General features: G+C 50.7%; 1 protein-coding gene across 1 annotated transcript; it reads right to left on the bottom strand.

Moving 5' to 3' along the window:
• Positions 1–926: 926 nt before the first annotated feature.
• dusp8a (dual specificity phosphatase 8a) lies at positions 927–14,029 on the bottom strand. The gene is made up of 5 exons (XM_083654893.1): positions 13,339–14,029; positions 5,306–5,472; positions 4,978–5,137; positions 3,841–3,964; positions 927–3,439 (listed from the first exon to the last, which is right to left on the bottom strand). The coding sequence occupies exons 1-5, from the start codon at positions 13,454–13,456 to the stop codon at positions 2,173–2,175; spliced, it is 1,836 nt and encodes a 611-aa protein (XP_083511019.1). The 5' UTR covers positions 13,457–14,029; the 3' UTR covers positions 927–2,172.
• Positions 14,030–19,220: the final 5,191 nt, after the last annotated feature.

Genomic DNA, 19,220 nt, shown 5'->3' with positions numbered 1-19,220 from the left:
CAGAGATCCTCTTGTTTTATTTTTTTATGTTTCCTTTCCATGTGGTTAAGCAAGTTTCTATCAAAGCTTTGGAGAATAAGAAAGAAGAGAAAGGAGAGAAAAGGAAATGGCGAGGGAGCTTTAGGGACATGCGGTTGTGCTGATGTACCAGCAGCTGTGTACCCTGTGCCGGGTACCCTGTGTGTACCCTGTGCCGGGGTACCCTGTGTGTACCCTGTGCCGGGCCTGGCTCACTCAAAGATCCCCTGAGAACAAACAAACGGGTGTGTGTCTCTTTGTAGAAGTGTAGGGCCTATGTTTGTGTGGATATCATGTGTAAGTGCATACAGTATAGGATGTGTGTGTGTGTGTGTGTGTGTGTGTGTGTTTGTTTCAGCTTTGGGGGGGGCACACTGTGATGATAAACTGGCGCGGGACACTGTAGGACAGCCGGTGGAGAGGACACTTTTAAAACTGCAAACTTGTGAGGCAGCGTCTATTTGCATAATGTAGTTGTTGTTGTTTTATGTTCAGCCTTCCAGAAAAGGACAGAAATGTTTGCGTTTCGAACACTCGTCTCCCACACACACAAATGCTCTCTTCAGTCCACGCCAGAGCCCTCGATTGTGACGAAGCCATGAATGCACACAGCCGAGGAGGAACCCAAACAGAGATCCTGTTCTTAAAGATCTTAACAGCGGGACATCTGTGCCATCTTCTCAACACCGACCAGTGTTCTGGGAAAAGCTGCAGGAGTGGATGGTTCACTGGACTTGTTGTCAGAAAGCAGAAAAGTGCATTTCAAAAGTCATACATCACTCTCTCCCCAAAGAAGGAACAGCACATATTGCTCACTTGAATTTGTTGAATGTGTGTATTTGTATGAGTGTGTGTTCATAAATACCATACAGCAAATAATAATAATAAATCAACAAAGGAAAAAGGGAAAAATTCCACAAAACATTATATTATTTCTCATTACCAGAATGAACCAATACAATAAATTAAAACTATAACTGAACAAAAAAGTCCATTAGAAGTCCATTAGAAGTTGCTATATATATTCATATTGTATATATAGTATTTGTCTGTCTGTAGTCAGCCTTTCTGGAGCATGCTCAGTGGTGACTGGGAGTGGGGGGGGGGGCAGGGGTACAGGTTGGGGTGTACAGTACATAGGGGGGGGGGGGGGGGGTGGAGCGATACATGCGCGTACATAACTCCACTACATTGAGGGGGGCGATGAAACCAAACCCTCCCCACCACCCCGAAACCTCAGTCACATCACACTGGTAACACTGGGGGGGACGAGGGGGCCAATGTCCGAAAAAATAGACACCGCTGTGCTTTAGGGGGAAACACTGCCCATAGCTAGAGTCTTCATCAAGAGAAACACAAGAGAGGATCCTTCATTGTTCTGGATGCAGTACCGCCTATAGAGTTAGTCCTGATAGAGAGAGGGGGTCTCTCTGCTTTTGTGCTGTGGTGACGTGAACAGGGCACAGTGCTGCTAAAGAGTCTGTTTTTGTTGCTGTTGGTGTTATGTAGAGTCTGCAGCGGGCGGAGCCACAGGGAAAAGGGGGGCAGACGTAGCCATGCTAGGGGTCGAGGCTTGCCGACGCTGGGGTGAAGCTCTAGGAGGAAACACAGGGCTGGGTTCAAATCACAAGCTATACACCCATCGAAGCACACTACATTTGACCGGTAGGCAAGCAGAGTTTGTATCAGAGCTCTGTCAAAAGAAGGGCACTCTATGGGTCATAGGATGCAACATGACACTTGCCCCGGGTCATTTCTTGTATCTGTGACACAGCACAGATGGACGAAGAGTTTCAAGTTAGGCTCAGTACCTACAGCCACCCCCCCGTTTCCCCCCTGTGGGCTTTCTTCAGCTTTGTTTGGTAGTTCTGAATGGTTATAGTTTGCTCAGCACCACATCTCAGGCTCGGTCTGTCAGTTTGTCAGCGGGCTGCACAGCACTAGTTCAGGTGCCGATGCTAGCTCGCTAGCTAACCAATTCACATTATCTCTCCCGGCTTGTGAATCTCTATGTCCTTCTCTCAGGTGGAGTCTTTAACACTGTCTATGTGGGGAGCATAGGAAGTACTCCTCTGCTCCACCTCTTGTCCTCTCCTCCTACTCCCTCTAACCAGGCCCATTTTTGCCCCTGGCTCTGATCCGATCCATTGTCTGTCAGGACACCTCGATGATCTCCATGCTCCCAGAGAAGCTGGACTGCTTCCCGATCTTCCCCAATTCTTCTCGAGACCGGGTCTCAGAGATGCCCTCCTCGAACTCCATCTGACAACTGCGCCGCTTGAACTGCTTCTCTGACGCAGGCCCGCTACCGTTTGGAACCGCACTGTTGGACATGGTCAACGTGGGTGACGTGGGCGAGCCCCGGAGGTCTCTCTGTGTCTGCGGTGCTGAGGACTTCTCCCTCTGGGATTTGTCTCGTAGTCGCACCCCCTCGCTGCACCCGAATGCCACGTACGCCGAGCTGCTCCCGAACCTCACCGACGACACCTCTCTCCCTCCATCTCCTCCTTGTCCGCCCAGCTCCATCTTTCCTTCACCGCCCTGCTCTGCCCCAAAGTGCCATGGGGCGTCTGCGTTGGGGGTACTGGGAGTTACAGGTGTGGTGGCCTGGACAGTGTCTCTGTGTTTGGTCCACATGGCCCCGGAGCCCACAGTGGGCAGGGAGGGTAAAGACAGCAGCAGGGACCCCTTCAGGTTCTCGTCTATGCTGGGGCTCTTGTGGCCCAGTGACAGGCTGAGGGACTGGGGCGGTTGGTGCGGGTGGCTGTGGACCGGGGAGCTGTTGGCGCTGCGGCCGGGGCCGGAGCTAGAGCTGTGCTTGGCTTTTCTCCTGGGTCTGGATGAGGAGCCACCAGCCCGGACGACTCCTTCACTTCCTCCGAGTCCCAAGCCTCCGATGCTGCCCCCGCTGCCTGGTGAGGGGAAGGGCGAATCGGTGGGGCTGGGGCTGTCTGGGATGGCCGAAAACTGGGGACAGACACCGTTGGAGGTGCCTGTTCCTGGACTGTCCAGCTTGCAGAGCTTGGGGACGTCCTCAGAATGTGTGGGGGCCAGGCGAGGGCTACTCGGGGAGTAGACCGACTTGATGTCCAGGGAGAAGGAGCGTTTGAGCCGGTTCGTGTCCATGATCCTCTCTGCAGAGAGGTGCATGCCATTGAAGCCTTGCTGGAGAGAGGTGGGCGACGGCAGCTTGGGTTCTGGAAGGATCTGCGGCTCGGTCATGGCGCCATGGTGACCGTTTAGCTCCAGACCTGTGCCGACTCCGTTCACCTCTGAGCTTCGGTGCTGAGCTCTCCCATCTGGACTCGTGTCATCACAGGACGTCAAAGCTTGGAGCAATCGCAGGTCCTTCTCAAACTCCAGCAGCTGACCCAGGAAGTTGAAGTTGGGAGATATCGATGGTCTCCGGTCCTTCACAAACCTGTCAGGAGGGAACAGAGTGAGAACATTAGTTCCACAGTGGCAGTTTTAACCAAGACTACTAACTGGACTACGGTGTGAGTATGGTTAGGGTTAGTAGACCTGTGGGTCTGAACTCCATAGAGATACCTGGAAACACATGAGACTTTCTAAGATCAGAATTACCCCAGATGAACTAGGCCTAGGGTGTGAACACAACACATGATCCTGTGCCAGTGTATTTCCAGAGAAGGCACATTGTACACGCTGCGTTCCCTGCTAGCCGTCTAACAATTTCATTTCTCACGACTGGGGGGGTTTTGAGAAAATCGTCTAGCATTTCCTTCAACAGTGAGTTGTCTTTTTTACTGGGGCTGCTGACACCCAAGCTCAGCTGGTGGTAGGTGGGAGGAGAAAGTGTACCTGTAGGCGTCATCTGATGACAAGCCCATTGTCTTCATGATGTATGCAATGGCGATGGTTGCCGAACGCGAGATTCCAGCCAGGCAGTGCACAATGACTCTGCAGTTTGACACCTTAGCTTTGTCTGTGGAGGGAACCAAACAGGTATGAGCACCCACAAAGTGTACACGCATGTACACAACAGCGCACCACGCCAACCCGGACAGGGTTGGTCTTCAGCATCAAGTCTCTGGAGACAATCAGCCCCATTGAAAGCAAACTACCATTTCCTGGAAGAGTGCATGGGGTCATTGAAACGGACGTGTTGTACCTGTCACTATTGTTGCTCGCCCTGCACGTGAGCATTTGACCAATTGTTACTGTGTGGTTGGTGCCATATTGAATTTCATGGCATTCACAACACATAACTTGAGATGAATTCACTTCTTTGTAAAGGCACTTTCCTCATTGGCTGCGTCATACAGCCAATCATCACATTTAATGCAGACACATTGAGGCCATTTACACCTGGCACTAACATGCGTTTTCTGTGATCAGATTGCAATCGGATAGTGCTTGACCACATTAACCTGATTACATTTACACCTGGCATTAACATGCGTTTTGGGATTGCAATTTGATCACCCAAAACGGGTGTCCTCTCAATCCGCATACAGTTGCTGTATGCGGATTGAGAGGACACACTGCATTTATACTTGTGTTCAATGTGGTCACAATGAGGCCATTTACACCTGGCACTAACATGCATTTTCTGTGATCAGATTGCAATCGGATAGTGCTTGACCACATTAACCTGATTACACCTGATCACCCAACATGCGTTTTGGGGGATCAGATTGCAATGTGATTGCAATCTGATCACCCAAAACGGGTGTCCTCTCAATCCGCATACAGTTTCTGTATGCGGATTGAGAGGACACATTGCATTTACACTTGTGTTCAATGTGTTCCACAATGCGTCCCTGACCACCTCCCGAGGTGGTTTGGCTGATCAGATCGCAATCTGTCTTCAATGTGACTTGTGTACTTTCAAGTGGTCAAGCACTATCCGGTTGCAATCTGATCCCAGAAAACGCATGTTAGTGCCAGGTGTAAACGGCCTCATTATGTCTCGATACATAATGTCCCCCCTCTTACCGATGAATTCGTTGGTTTTCTCCAGCCAGGGGAGCAGTTTCTCGCAGTAGTTATCGTTGACAGGGATACGCATGAACTGGCTCTCGCTGATAAAGTCTGGCTTGGGGCAGGTGTTGCTGGCATTCAACACGTACGTGATGCCATTCTGAGCCATCAGATCCTACAGAGGGGAGATAGAGGAAGGACTTTAAGGACATGTTTGGTTGCCAGGTAACAACAACGAACAACTAATTCTCATTCACTTTCGACCTGGACCAATAGCGAAAGAGGAGACACAAAATAAGCGGCCCAGCCAAAGAAGTTCCTGTAGATCAGAAGCTATACTGACCTTGTTGAGTACATCCTTCTGTGAGCCCAGGTAGAGGTGTGGCAAGATGCGGGTGGGCCCTACATTAGCCACGGGCATGCAGGGTTGGGACAAGCTCATAGGTAGAGCGACCGCGGGCTTTCCTTCACACAGGCCCGGGAAACAGGAGGAGAAGGCAGCGAAACCTCCTACAGGGAAAGAGAGAAGAGGAGAGGAGAGGAGAGGAGAGGAGAGGGAGAGAACTGGTTAGTGTGTGACACCGCTTGCTTTTCCATACAGCAATCATGCAACACACTTGGAAGTGTGCAGACTGGCCTCACCATTACCAAAGCACAGACAGACACTCCAGAGACCTTCAGAGGTGGATCTGGGCTACGGGAGCAGAAAGGGGCTCTCTGTGCTTCTGTGTGCAACTGGGGTTAGCTGCTGCTGGGCGGCGAGGAATGTGTGCGTCTGGCCCTTTAAGAGGCAGGCGGCTCCGCTTTTGGCATATGTGTGTATGTGTGTGTGTGTGTGTGTGTGTGTGTGTGTGTGTGTGTGTGTGGCTCTGTTTCCTGCATGAGCTCATGTCCTGTAGCAGTGCATTGCGTCAGGCTGGGGGAATGAGAGAGGCCACAGGTGCAGGGCCAGGACAGAGGCCCAGTAACATCCCCCTGACAACCACACAGACATGCAGACGCACGCAGGCACGCGCATGCACACGCACACGCACACACACACACACACACACACACACACACACACACACACACACACACACACACACACACACGCGCGCGCGCGCACGCACACACACACACACACACACACGCACACACATGTACACCCGTAAACTGTGTCCTGCACAAACCATCTGAAGACATAATCACATAATCTCAGTAAACATATGCTCACTATTCACTCTCACTCTCTATAGTCCTCTGTCCACCTCTGCTCCCCCCCCCTCTCTCTCTCTCTCTCTCTCTCTCCTGCACACACATACACAAACACCCACAGTCATCATTACTCTGCATTACCGTGGTTGTATAACTACAGGGTGGGGGCAACGAGGGGAGGGCGGGGGTAATGACCTCGTTGTGGATTGAGGGAAGGAGAGAGGAGAGGAGAGGAGAAGAGAGGGAAGTGGAGGGCAGAGGAGAGGAGAGGAGAGGAGAGGAGAGGGAAGTGGAGGGCAGAGGAGAGGAGAGGAGAGGAGAGGGAGAGTGCTTCAAGGAAACCCTGAGCCCCAGCAAAGGGATTAGAACCTAATCTAGGTTCAAAACCCTGCTGCCTGACCAAATCTGGGACATAGCCCCGCATGCACGCATGCACACACGTACACACACGTACACACACACACACACACACACACACACACACGGAGTGAGAGTGAGAGACATGACATCACTGTTCTAAAGTAGCACACACAGCACAGCGCAGGCAGGACATTGCCTCCCATTGTAACACACAGCCAGCTGTATACTGCCAGGCAGCACACACAGAGTGCACCGCGTCAGCACAGCACGTATTGTACACTCTTACTGATACGAGGTCTAGACTAAACACTAAAGAGTAAACTTGGGGGGGGGGGGGGGGGGGGGGGGGTGTAAAGCTAGTTCAAACACCTAAACCAACGACCTTCTCGTCTGCAGCGGTCTGCTGAGCTACGTTAGGACTGCTGACAGGAGGAGGTCAGCGAGTAGACTTGGGTAGTGTATCCTCCTGACCCAGTGCTGTTCTGGCTGTACTGTCCCTTTAAGAGCAGAGTGAAGAAGGCCTGTCTGTTTCCAGCTATTAATGGCAACCGGCGGAGCGATGACATCAGCCCTCCACATGAAGCCGACAGGCGGGGGGGGGGGGGGGGCAGCATGGAGGGGAGGGGAGATAGATAGACACAGATGGGAGAAGATACCACGACCAGTCTGATAACAACAAAGAAACAAGAGACCAAATGTCAAGGAAGGGAGAGGGAGTGCTGCTGTGCTGGTACAAGTCCTTTATCTAACCTTTTTGGCCTCTGTAGCGTAGATTAAACAGCCATTTATAGCCAGCAATGTGGCCTTTGACCACATTGGCACTGTACAATTTGAACCCCTGCCCCCCCCCCCCCTCTTAACGACCTTTAGGGGAGGTACTAGTGCACTCTCTCTCTCTCACACATCAGTAATTGATAAAGCAGAGGGGAGCCAGAGGAAGGAAGAATCTCTTTCAGGTTGTTCTTTGAAGGCTTTCTTCCTGGCTTCTATGTTCCCAAGCTGGTTGTGAACGTCCACACACACAGACACACACAGACACACACAGACACACACAGACACACACACACACACACACACACACACACACACACACACAAGGACACACAGAAAATAAACAGGGCTACATATATAGCCGCTGCCATAGGCGTGTATCTGTGCGTGTGAGGAAGCGGTATGTTCCTGGAGACTGTTAAATCAACAGGGAAAAGCTCACGTCACATGGCAGCCATTTCCCTTTCTATGAAAGCACATTGTTAGAGAGCGCTTCGACGGACACAGCACAGGACATACCACTGTGGAGACACTACATCTATAGAGAGAGAAAGACACAGCACAGGACATACCACTGTGGAGACACTACATCTACAGTATAGAGAGAAAGACACAGCACAGGACATACCACTGTGGAGACACTACATCTATAGAGAGAAAGACACAGCACAGGACATACCACTGTGGAGACACTACATCTATAGAGAGAAAGACACAGCACAGGACATACCACTGTGGAGACACTACATCTACAGAGAGAAAGACACAGCACAGGACATGCCACTGTGGAGACACTACATCTATAGAGAGAAAGTGTTGTGTGTGTGTGTGTGTGTGTGTGTGTGTGTGTGTGTGTGTGTGTGTGTGTGTGTGTGTGTGTGTGTGTGTATGTGTATGTAGGGAAATGATATCCCTTTGATAGTGTGCTTTCTCTCTTGGTCGTTGTTGTTAATAAATGCAGCCATGATTACTGTAGCTGAGCTCATCTCATGTAAAACAAACAATAAAGAAAAGGGGCGGGGCTGAGTTGAGTAAGGGGTTAATGGCATACAGAAGCACTGAAGTCACAGATAAGACATCAGACTGAGTGCCTGCCTGCCTGCCTGCCTGCCTGCCTGCCTGCCTGCCTGCCTGCCTGCCTGCCTGCCTGCCTGTCTGCCTGCCTGCCTGCCTGCCTGCCTGCCTGCCTGCCTGCCTGCCTGCCTGCCTGCCTGCCTGCCTGTCTGCCTGCCTGCCTGCCTGCCTGCCTGCCTGCCTGCCTGCTCTATTGAGGGCTATTACATTACAGTGACATTGCGTCAACACAATTACAAACACCTCCTTCCTGGCCAAAGTTTGACAGCGGGGTCAGTGTTCATGGATCTGAGTCACACAGGAGATAGCACGTTATTGTCACCTTGGTCACCTGACCCCCCTCCAGTTAAGGTTGCCATGGCGACAATGAGGGGGGGGGGGGGGTGCTGTGGCCGACCGTTGGCTCATTCTGTTGTCAAGATGGAATAACACACACACGCACACGCACACACACACACACACACACACACACACACACACACTGTTCAAAGGTTACATGGACACACGGACACATACACAGCCGCGACTAAACCCAACAGACATGGCCTCACATGCTCCAAAAAGAAAACGATGACACATCCGTCCCTTCCAATCTAAGCACACAAACCACACATATACACACACTGTATACTCACGATGACATCACTGAACATATACACACTGTACACTCATGCTGCTGCTGACATCACTGAAAAGACCCTGTGACACACAGCAGCCCAGCTGTCCTTTAAGATGACATCAGAAAGTCAACTGGGAGAGCTGAGTTCATCTCTTCAGCCCAGTATGATGACCAGTAGAGGCTGATGACACACCGCTACATCAAAAAGAAATAGAAAATAAAGAAATAAAATAAAAAATAAAATAAAAAACCCTAGGCTTAGAAAATCTCAGTCAGTCCAACATTTACCACACAAAAAAAATCAAGCTCATGTTGGTACCAGGACAGGACGTGACTAGCAGCACACAGCTTCATTTGGAAGTCAATACAGAGTGTTTCTCTGTGGACAAAGACTCCAGTGAGGAGAAGCGTCACTTTCAGTCACATGCTGAAGTGATGATCACACAGCAACTATTAGTCCAACTTGTATTTTTGGCCCGCCTCATCACCACCAGTTGGACCTCACTCTGTCCTACATCTTGTACTTTTGGGAACGGTACCAGGACCGGACGTGACTAACGCACACAGCAGCCACACACCAAAAAACACACGAGTACACGGAACCGGGAAAGAGGGCACTGTGTCGCCATCGGCTACAGCAGCCAGCGCTGACTTCCTTTTTCCCTTTTCCTCTCCGCACTTCATCACTTATGCAACCCCCCCCCCCCCTCTCTGTCCGTGCCCCCCCCCCTCTCTCTCTCTGTCCGTGCCCCCCCTCTCTCTGTCCGTGCCCCCCCCCCCTCTCTCTGTCCGTGCCCCCCCCCCCCCTCTCTCTGTCCGTGTCCCCCCCCCCCTCTCTCTGTCCGTGCCCCCCCCCCCCCCCTCTCTCTGTCCGTGCCCCCCCCCCCTCTCTGAGGCAGAGCGCCCTCGCCTGTTCACTGGTCAGCCTGCCTTTCCACGCGCTTCACTCATCTCCTACAACCAGGCACATGTCCACACAGATCAATAAATAATTGTAATAATGTTAATGTTAATCATTTAAAAGCTGCAGGGTGGATGTAGAAGGTAAATGCGGGATTGGAGGTCAATAGCGTAATTGCAGCTGATGAGTGGGAGAGGTCCTGATGGGTGTCTTGGCATGAATGCTTAAGTAGCCCCACATTGGAAAGAATTTGGTTTGGAAGTTGAGAATGAGATATTTTAAAACTCCTCTAGCCTTATCCAACTATGACAAGACATCTACCCCTCTCTGCTGGAGAGGAGGTGCTCTATTAGGGGGCTTTTCTCATTTTGGGAGTGTGGGGGGGGGGGGGGGGGGATTGCCCTAAATTGGAGGTATTTTGGGAAAAGGTAAAGAGGGAAATGGGAGAGATTTTGAAACACAGCAGCTAATTCTAGGCAATATCCCTTCAAGGGGGTTAGGGGAAAACAAAGTGTATATGCTCAGAGCTCTTTGTGTTAATAGCCCATAAAATTATTACAATAAACTGGCTTAAAAAACATTTTGTTGCTTTCTGTATGAAATGTGCTCTATAAATACATTTGACGTGACTTAAACCCCACCCACCAGCCTTGGACCAAAGACTCAAGATCGTGAACTGTATGGAAAATGTAACAGGGATCTATTGAGAAAAATGGACTTCTGGTATAATGTATCTAGCAAAGTGACCATACTGTATGTACAGATTGATTTGGACCTGTTGGGGTGAATGTAAAATACAAAGGATATTCCTTGTATCTAGCTTATGATTTTGTATGGTTAATTCATTTCTGTTATACCAATAATATTTGTGTCCGTGTCCTGCTGTGTGAGACGTATCGAGGAACTTGTTTTAATAAATGTTGGCAGGTGCAGGGATATGATCCCCTGCAGAGAAAGATACTTTACAGATGGCTTCTTCTCTTCTTTACCAGCGGCTCCACAAGATCAAATTGTGCCTGGGTGAATTGGTGCAGAAGAGAGGGAGATGAATGGAGGCGGAGTCCCTCAGATATCGACTGGACACACACACACACACACACACACACACACAGAGCAAGCGCGGCCTGCCTGCCTGTTGTGCTTTAGTGGGAGCTGTGTGGTTACATCACTGCTGTTGCTACAATTCACTGCCTCGTCAATACGAGCCCCCCCCCCCCCCGCTCTCCCCTGTGTGTGTGTGTGTGTGTGTGTGTGTGTGCGTGTGTGTGTGTTTCAGGCTCTGCGTGGCTTTCAGCTGCCCTCTTTAACTCGTCTCTTAATGGAGGGGGGCGACGCACACGACAAGGCAAGAGTGTACACACACGCACGCATGCACGCACACACACACACACGGGCACACACGCACGCACACACAGCCTGGGGGCATTGATGTGCCTGAATGACTGCACCCCCCTCCCCATCCCTCCACCTCTCTCTCTACCTCCATCCATCCATCCATCCCTCCCTCGCCTCTGTGCTTCATATGGGGGGGGGGGGGGGGGGGGGGGGGGGGGCATGACGCCATCCTCTGTGCCCCTCCAGCTGTCCCCTCCGCTCTGAGGGGACATTAGCATCTCAATGTGTCCCCCCCCTCCCCCTCCTCACCCTCCCGACATGACATCATTGCACACATGTCCCCACTCAGCTCCACAAAGGCTGCGCGCTGCAGCAGGAGAAAGGGTGTGTGTGTGTGTGTGTGTGTGTGTGAGATAGCGCCGTCTGTCAGACATATCTAGATTGACGGGCAATAGATGAGCTAGTAGGATGAGGTCATGGCTTTTTGTCATGCAGGGCGCCAGGTTGATGAGGGGCTGGGAATGACTGGATGATTACGTCTGGTCCTGGCTGATGGTTAACCAGTTTGCTGTACTTCTGCCCCGGTAGTCACATAGCTGGAAAACATCATGTCATTTAGATAGATGGATGTTTCCGGCTGTCTATACGTTTCAGCAGTCTATAGGCGGGTGTATATGCTGCTAGAGCCAGTGTAATCTAGAGTGCAATCATAAATCAAAAGATGTGTGCACCTATGTACGTATAGTAACATAGATACACACATTATTATAGTTGTAGTGTGGTGCAGCAGTCAGTCATGTTGTAATGTTGCTCTCCCAACGCTGCCTCAGAATAACAGGTGACAGACACGTCTCTCACTAAACACAGCGTTTCTATTTTCACCTGCTGACGATAAACGTGTGATTTTCCCCCCCGGCTACTTTCTTTCTTTGAGTTAACGAGTTTGACACTGCCAGCAGTACAGCCTGGCTGTGAAGAGACACACTGCACGCGCACGCACACACACGCGCGCACACACACACACACACACACAAAGTGTGAACAGTGGCAGGTGTTGCGAGCTGCTGTGCTAACTGCTTTGAACCGGCTCTCCGATATGCCCAGCTATGCATAGGGTCTACATGTACACACACTTACCTCACACACACTTATTCTTATATGCACAAATAAGCAACACGTATGCATTTTATTCTCATGGTATGGAGTGATACAATTCTTACACTATATACTATGCAGTATATATAGTCTATTTCAAGGGTTTTAAAATGCACAGTGCCTTGGCTCTGCACTGCCTCACGTCTCTCTGTGTGTGAAAGGTGTTGTGCAGAGCACCTGCAGTGCACGCTGCTGCACACAGCATCTCCACCCAGACCCCATTCTGCAGAGAGAGCCAGCCAGCCAGGGCGAGAGAGCCAAGAACAGAGGGGAAGAAAGAGAGAGAGAGAAAGAGGCTTTGTGATCGTTTTACATCTCAATGACGGCGAGCAGCGTGTCATACGGCGGCTCACAGCCCCGCCTCCCCTCACCCCGCTTCTCCTCGTCATGATGTCATCCCTCTTCTTCCCCCTGTTTCCTATTGGCTTTCTCTAAACTCATCAACTCAAACAAAAAGGTGCGCAAAACAATCAGCTTTGGCTGCAATGTACCTTCTCATCATGCGCTAGGTGCACCGCTAAATCTCGCCATACCTAAAGAAAGGAAATCAGTGAAACATGTCCCCTTCATTCAGTGCAGCCTGCCTGGACTGCAACATTTCATTACCTGCTGGGAGCCCGCTGTGTCTTTGTACTCGTCTGTACCGCGTCAAGCCTTTGCCAGGGGCTTTCCCCTCTCACACATCTTCTTACCCGGCGTTTAGTTCACAGACTGAACAGTGTTGGAGCACCATCCTCCACACGTCCATGCATTTATACCCCCTAATACCCCCCCCATGTTTCCCCAGCTTACCCCCCATGTCCCCCACATTGCCTGCAGCTGCGCCAGGTAACCTCCTCACACACAAAGGCCCACGTTCTCTGCATGTAATGGGAGGCCAAAATGGCCAAAGGAGGGATATTCTCATACCCTAATTTAGTTTGTAAGCCCCCCCTGCCCTGCCCTGCACGCTATAGGTACCCACCTCGTAGCTCTCTGCCCTGCTTCATCCGGCGGACTCTGATCTTCAGCCTCATGTCTGTGTCGTGCAGGTCCGGCCAGAAGCAGTCCTCCGCTGGGGCGATCACCACATCCAGAGGCATCCCCCAGCACACACGCACGAGTGCTGAGAGAGACGCAACTGTCTGGGTGCTTCCTGCAGTCCACGCCAGGGGACCGAGCGAGATCGATCCACGACCGAGACGTGCACGAACAAAACCAACACTCGTTCACGAGTGTTTTCCTTCGAGGGCGGTGTGGGGTGCACGGCGTGCACACTCTTTGAGTTTGAAAGTCCCGAGTCGAACTAAACTCCCGGCGGTGCCCAAGTCCACCACGCTGCTCAAGTCGGCGACCCTCAAGAGACTGGACCCCGGTGCAAAAAAAACATTCAAACGCAACGGCACACTACTCCACAAACGTCTGTGGCCTGGTTCCTCAGAAAGTCCACAAGCGAGTCCACCTATGGGGCCAGTATGCCGCAAGAATGCAACGACCACAAATATTCCTAAAATGCTGCTGTGTCAATATTTAATATGCTGCGGCTAAAGAACGACCACAGCAGAGAGAAAGAGAAGAACAAATGGCGAGTAGCCTATAATGCTGAATGTATGTATACGCCAGCTGTATCCTGCCTGCAGCTGGTTCTGTCTCTCTGTGTGTGTGCTCGCTCTCTCTCTCTCTCTCTCTGTGTGTGTGTGAGCCCACAGCCAGAAGAGCAGCCCACTATTGTTGTGTTGCTGCACTCTCCCGGTCTCTCATTGGCTCAGTCGCTGGCTTAGACTCCGCCCTCTCCCTTCCTCCTCCCTCCTCTCTGTAAAGAAGATGACCGAGCTGCTCTCTCTCCTCGAGCTCTGGGGGTGAATGAGCTCACTTGCCGTGAGCTCAGACTCCCCCCTCCCTCCCTCTCTCCCTCCCTCTCTCCCTCCCTCCCTCCCTCCCTCCCTCTCTCCCTCCCTCCCTCCCTCCCCTCCTCTGCTACCTCCCTCTCTTGTGGAGCCAGCGCTCCGTCATAGCTAATGTCTAAGGCATGTAACCACATTCCTTACTCAGCCTACAACTATGCGGCCACCTCAGGGGCCTAGCAGCGCAGCAGGCCTCCATCAGGGGCCTAGCAGCGCAGCAGGCCTCCATCAGGGGGCCTAGCAGCGCAGCAGGCCTCCATCAGGGGCCTAGCAGCGCAGCAGGCCTCCATCAGGGGGCCTAGCAGCGCAGCAGGCCTCCATCAGGGGCCTAGCAGCGCAGCAGGCCTCCATCAGGGGGCCTAGCAGCGCAGCAGGCCTCCATCAGGGGGTCTAGCAGCGCAGCAGGCCTCCATCAGGGGGCCTAGCAGCGCAGCAGGCCTCCATCAGGGGCCTAGCAGCGCAGCAGGCCTCCACCAGGGGCCTAGCAGCGCAGCAGGCCTCCATCAGGGGGCCTAGCAGCGCAGTAGGCCTCCATCAGGGGCCTAGCAGCGCAGCACGCCTCCATCAGGGGGCCTAGCAGCGCAGCAGGCCTCCATCAGGGGGCCTAGCAGCACAGCAGGCCTCCATCAGGGGGCCTAGCAGCGCAGCAGGCCTCCATCAGGGGGCCTAGCAGCGCAGCAGGCCTCCATCAGGGGGAAGACGGAGGCTGAGACAGCCAGCAGGGCTGTGGGGCACAGAGGCGTGTACACTCCCTGGTCTGGGCGCTGTGGATTATGCACAGGATATACTTGGCTTATGAAAAAATTGGTTTGTTGTCGGTTCGCATGACGACATGCTTCTGTGCCTCTCAACAGCCGAGGATTATGTTTGTGTGTTTTAAGAAGGGTGTTCACTTCACAGTGTTTCAAACTAAGCATAATAGACACATGACATGCGGTATGTGAGAATAACTTTGTCTTTTATGTTCCATCCATAATTCTGACAGCGGGGATGGCTGTGTTATGTTTGCTAACTGTCTTTCGGCCATAAACTGACAGTGAATGGAGAAGGAGAAAATACTTTAGATTTCTTGCCTTAAATGTAGCTTGAGCACATGATACTTAACGGCAGGGGAGGATTAAGCCTGTGACAGTGTGTTGAAAGCTGATTTGTCTCTGAAGGTGAGAGGGAATGTGTGTGACTTCACCACATTTCCTGTGCTGGCTCTCGTCTGAGGCGCCTGTGTTTGGACACTCCGTTCCGACTCTTCAAGGATGAAAATGGAGAGGAGAGGATTAAGGGAGAAGGCGAGGAGGGCAGAGAGGAAGACAAGGAGGTGATGAGAAGACCAAACAAGCCGATGGTCGGCAGACATGGTCCCTCTGACAGGCCGCAGACTCCTGCTACTTTACTACGGAATGACAAACATGTGCGCCACAACGCCCAGCTATGGAAAGCAAGCGGCACAGGACACAACATGGCCGCCGGCGGAGGCTGAATCTGAACTAGTCTACTACATTTGAAAACATTTTAAAACCCAGAACACTGAAGTAGCCTTGTAAACATAACACTCCAATTCATTTTGGCTTGGCTATGCACTTAATGCAAGATTCATATTAAGGATTTACACAATAAGGTAAAAAAAAAAAAAAACCCCACAACAATTAGCAGCAAGCTAATCAATAAAACCTTCCTCATGCAAATAATATCAAACATATGGCCTGCAAGGGCATCAACACGAGGGTCGCAGGTTCGAGCCCCCGTGTTACCTCTGGCTTGGTCGGGCATCCAGGCACAATTGGCCGTGTCTGCAGGTGGGAAGCTGGATTAAGGGTATGTGTTCTGGTTGCTGCACTAGCAGCGCCTCCTCTGGTCGGTCGGGGCGCCCGTTTGGGGGGAGGGGAACTGGTATAGCATGATCCTCCCACGCGCTACATCATGTAACGGAGGAAGCATGTGCAGAAATTCAGATTTTTTTGGGGGGGTAAAAAAAAACACTTGGGGTTAGGTGAAGCATTCAAAGTTTGGCTGCCATTTTAATTGTATTTCCATCAGATGCCAATCAATGTGTTGCTTCATCACAGAACAATAAATACATTCAAAGCAGGTCAGATGGGCCAGTTCAGAACGAGGCAAATGAGCGTATACAGGATGTTAGGTTGCGGGGGCCAGCTGCATGGCGGGGCCTGACTGACCTCATCTCATCACTGCAGACCCCTGAATGATTACACCCGGGTGAGAACAGCCTTACGTCACCCGCTGCTGCGCCGCGGGTCACCGCGAGGGAGCGCCAGGAAATAGGTCACTTGGCGATGATGGGCTTTGTAAAAAATGTAGACGTTTGTTTCGTAAGGGGTGACGAACCATGAACCAACCACGAACAAACACAAACACAAACCGCCACTATGACACACACACACACACACACACACACACACACACACACACACGCGTGATCACATAGGGGTGTGATACATCGATCTAGATCGAAGTATCTTTACATCAATCAATATGATATGGTAGCGACGCAAAGTGAAAACATCGATACATATCCTTATCTTAAAGATACACCTTGTAAATTCAAGGTGATGAAGCATAGATGTGCATGGCTTATGTTCATAATTGAAAGGTCATCAAGAGCTCTTTCAGTTAACCAATAATAAAAACATTTTTGCACTTACACATGAAAAACGTGGCACTTTATAGTGAAACAGATCTATTTTTGTAATTTCTATTAAAAATAATTGATTGTTTTTCATTTAAATGTCTGGCAGAGCTCAGAAATAAAATATTCATTCATATATTCATATTTTAATTGCTTTTTTTGTATCGTGGCAGACTTTGAGACTTTGTGGCAAATATCGTATCGTTGTCCTAAGAATTGATATAGTATCATATCATATCGTATCGTGATGGAACTTGTGGTTCCCACCCCTATGATCACATGCACGCACAAATGCTTTGTTCCTCCTCAGCAGTGGGCGTTTCAGGCCCGTTGGACGGAGCAGGTGTGGCACCTCACAGCGGTCAACTGGGGGCGCTACACTTCTAACACACCTACAGTAGGTGTGAATCCACACCTCTGGTTGGTCGTTTGGCACGAGCGGCTCAAAGCCGTGAACTGACAACACCTCTGAGACACAGGAAGCAGCCGCACGGCAACACACCTGCACAAACCACCAGCGCACAAGCCAACAGCAACAACACAAACGTTAACGTTAACGTTTTAATGGTAAAGCGCCGTTTGAGTTAGTAATGTAAACACCCTCATTCTCGCTATACCACCACCAGCCCTCCACAGCAGGGTAACACCACCACCCCTACAAAGCAGGGTAACACCACCACCCCTCCACAGCAGGGTAACACCACCAGCCCTCCACAGCAGGGTAACACCACCAGCCCTCCACAGCAGGGTAACACCACCAGCCCTCCACAGCAGGGTAACACCACCAGCCCTCCACAGCAGGGTAACACCACCACCCACTCCACAGCAGGGTGACACCACCACCCCTCCACAGCAGGGTGACACCACCAACCCTCCACAGCAGGGTAACACCACCAGCCCTCCACAGCAGGGTAACACCACCAGCCCTCCACAGCAGGGTAACACCACCAGCCCTCCACAGCAGGGTAACACCACCAGCCCTCCACAGCAGGGTGACACCACCACCCCTCCACAGCAGGGTAACACCACCAGCCCTCCACAGCAGGGTAACACCACCACCCCTCCACAGCAGGGTAACACCACCAGCCCTCCACAGCAGGGTGACACCACCACCCCTCCACAGCAGGGTAACACCACCAGCCCTCCACAGCAGGGTGACACCACCAGCCCTCCACAGCAGGGTAACAGGGCTCAGAATAGGAGCTGTGTTAATTAGCGGATTACAGCCAAGACGCTATAAATGACAGCGGGCCCATCTTTTTATTGACTGCACACGTGTCCCGCTGAGACAGAAATAGGTGGGATGGTTCAGTCCACAACCCCCCTCTGACACCTCACAGATTTACAGCAGGCTTTTATGGTAGAAGGGCTTGTTACTGGGACGACGCACAGTTTACACACACACACAACAAACGCGCGCGCGCGCACGCACACACACACACACACACACACACACACACACACACAGACCAGCCAAAGCAGACAGGGAGAGAAATGGAGATGAGTATAAGCTAGTGGCATTATAGAGAGAGAGAGAGAGAGAGAGAGTGAGAGAGAGAGAGAGAGAGAGAGAGAGAGAGAGAGAGAGAGAGAGAGAGAGAGGTTCTGAACTGGAAGGTGTGCTGTGAAAGGTGCGAACATAGGCGGAGAATAAATGGGAGTCAAGTGTGTCAGCGGTCGTGTAGATTCATGGAAGAACGTATCATATGTGACTAAATGTATAGTGTTGTTTTTATTGTTATCGTATGTGACCCCCAGAGGTCGCGGCTCAAAAAGCTTGAGAACCACTGGATTAGAGAGTAATCCCACAAAGCTAATTCAGCTATTTCATGCCGAGCAGCTCTGCAACTATATGATACTATTAAGATCAACTATATGATACTATTAAGATAAAAAAAAATTATACTATTAAGATCAACTATATGATACTATTAAGATCAACTACTGTATGATACTATTCAGATCAACTACTGTATATGATACTATTAATATCAACTATATGATACTATTAAGATCAACTATCAACTATATGATACTATTAAGATCAACTATATGATACTATTAAGATCAAACTATGATACTATTAAGATCAAATAATGATAATATTAAGATCAACTATATGATACTATTAAGATCAAATAATGATAATATTAAGATCAACTATATGATACTATTAAGATCAAACTATATGATACTATTAAGATCAACTATATGATACTATATTAAGATCAAATATATGATACTATTAAGATTAATAGATTTTGTAGACCCGCCCACGTGCCCACCTGACCGCACTGAGACAGGCAGCGACAGGAGCGT

Source organism: Poromitra crassiceps, assembly GCF_964638095.1.
Source record: "Poromitra crassiceps genome assembly, chromosome: 18".
Lineage (NCBI taxonomy): Eukaryota > Metazoa > Chordata > Actinopteri > Beryciformes > Melamphaidae > Poromitra > Poromitra crassiceps.
This window is presented reverse-complemented; position numbering and strand designations above follow the sequence as displayed.

Bases quoted from the DNA above. Each gene is read 5' to 3' on its own strand.
- dusp8a (XM_083654893.1), bottom strand. From the start codon at position 13,456: ATGCCTCTGGATGTGGTGATCGCCCCAGCGGAGGACTGCTTCTGGCCG. The intron at 5,473-13,338 runs GTGGGTACCTAT...CTTTCCCTGTAG, and splicing joins GCAGGGCAGAGAGCTACGAG to GAGGTTTCGCTGCCTTCTCC. The intron at 5,138-5,305 runs GTCAGTATAGCT...TCCCCTCTGTAG, and splicing joins AGAAGGATGTACTCAACAAG to GATCTGATGGCTCAGAATGG.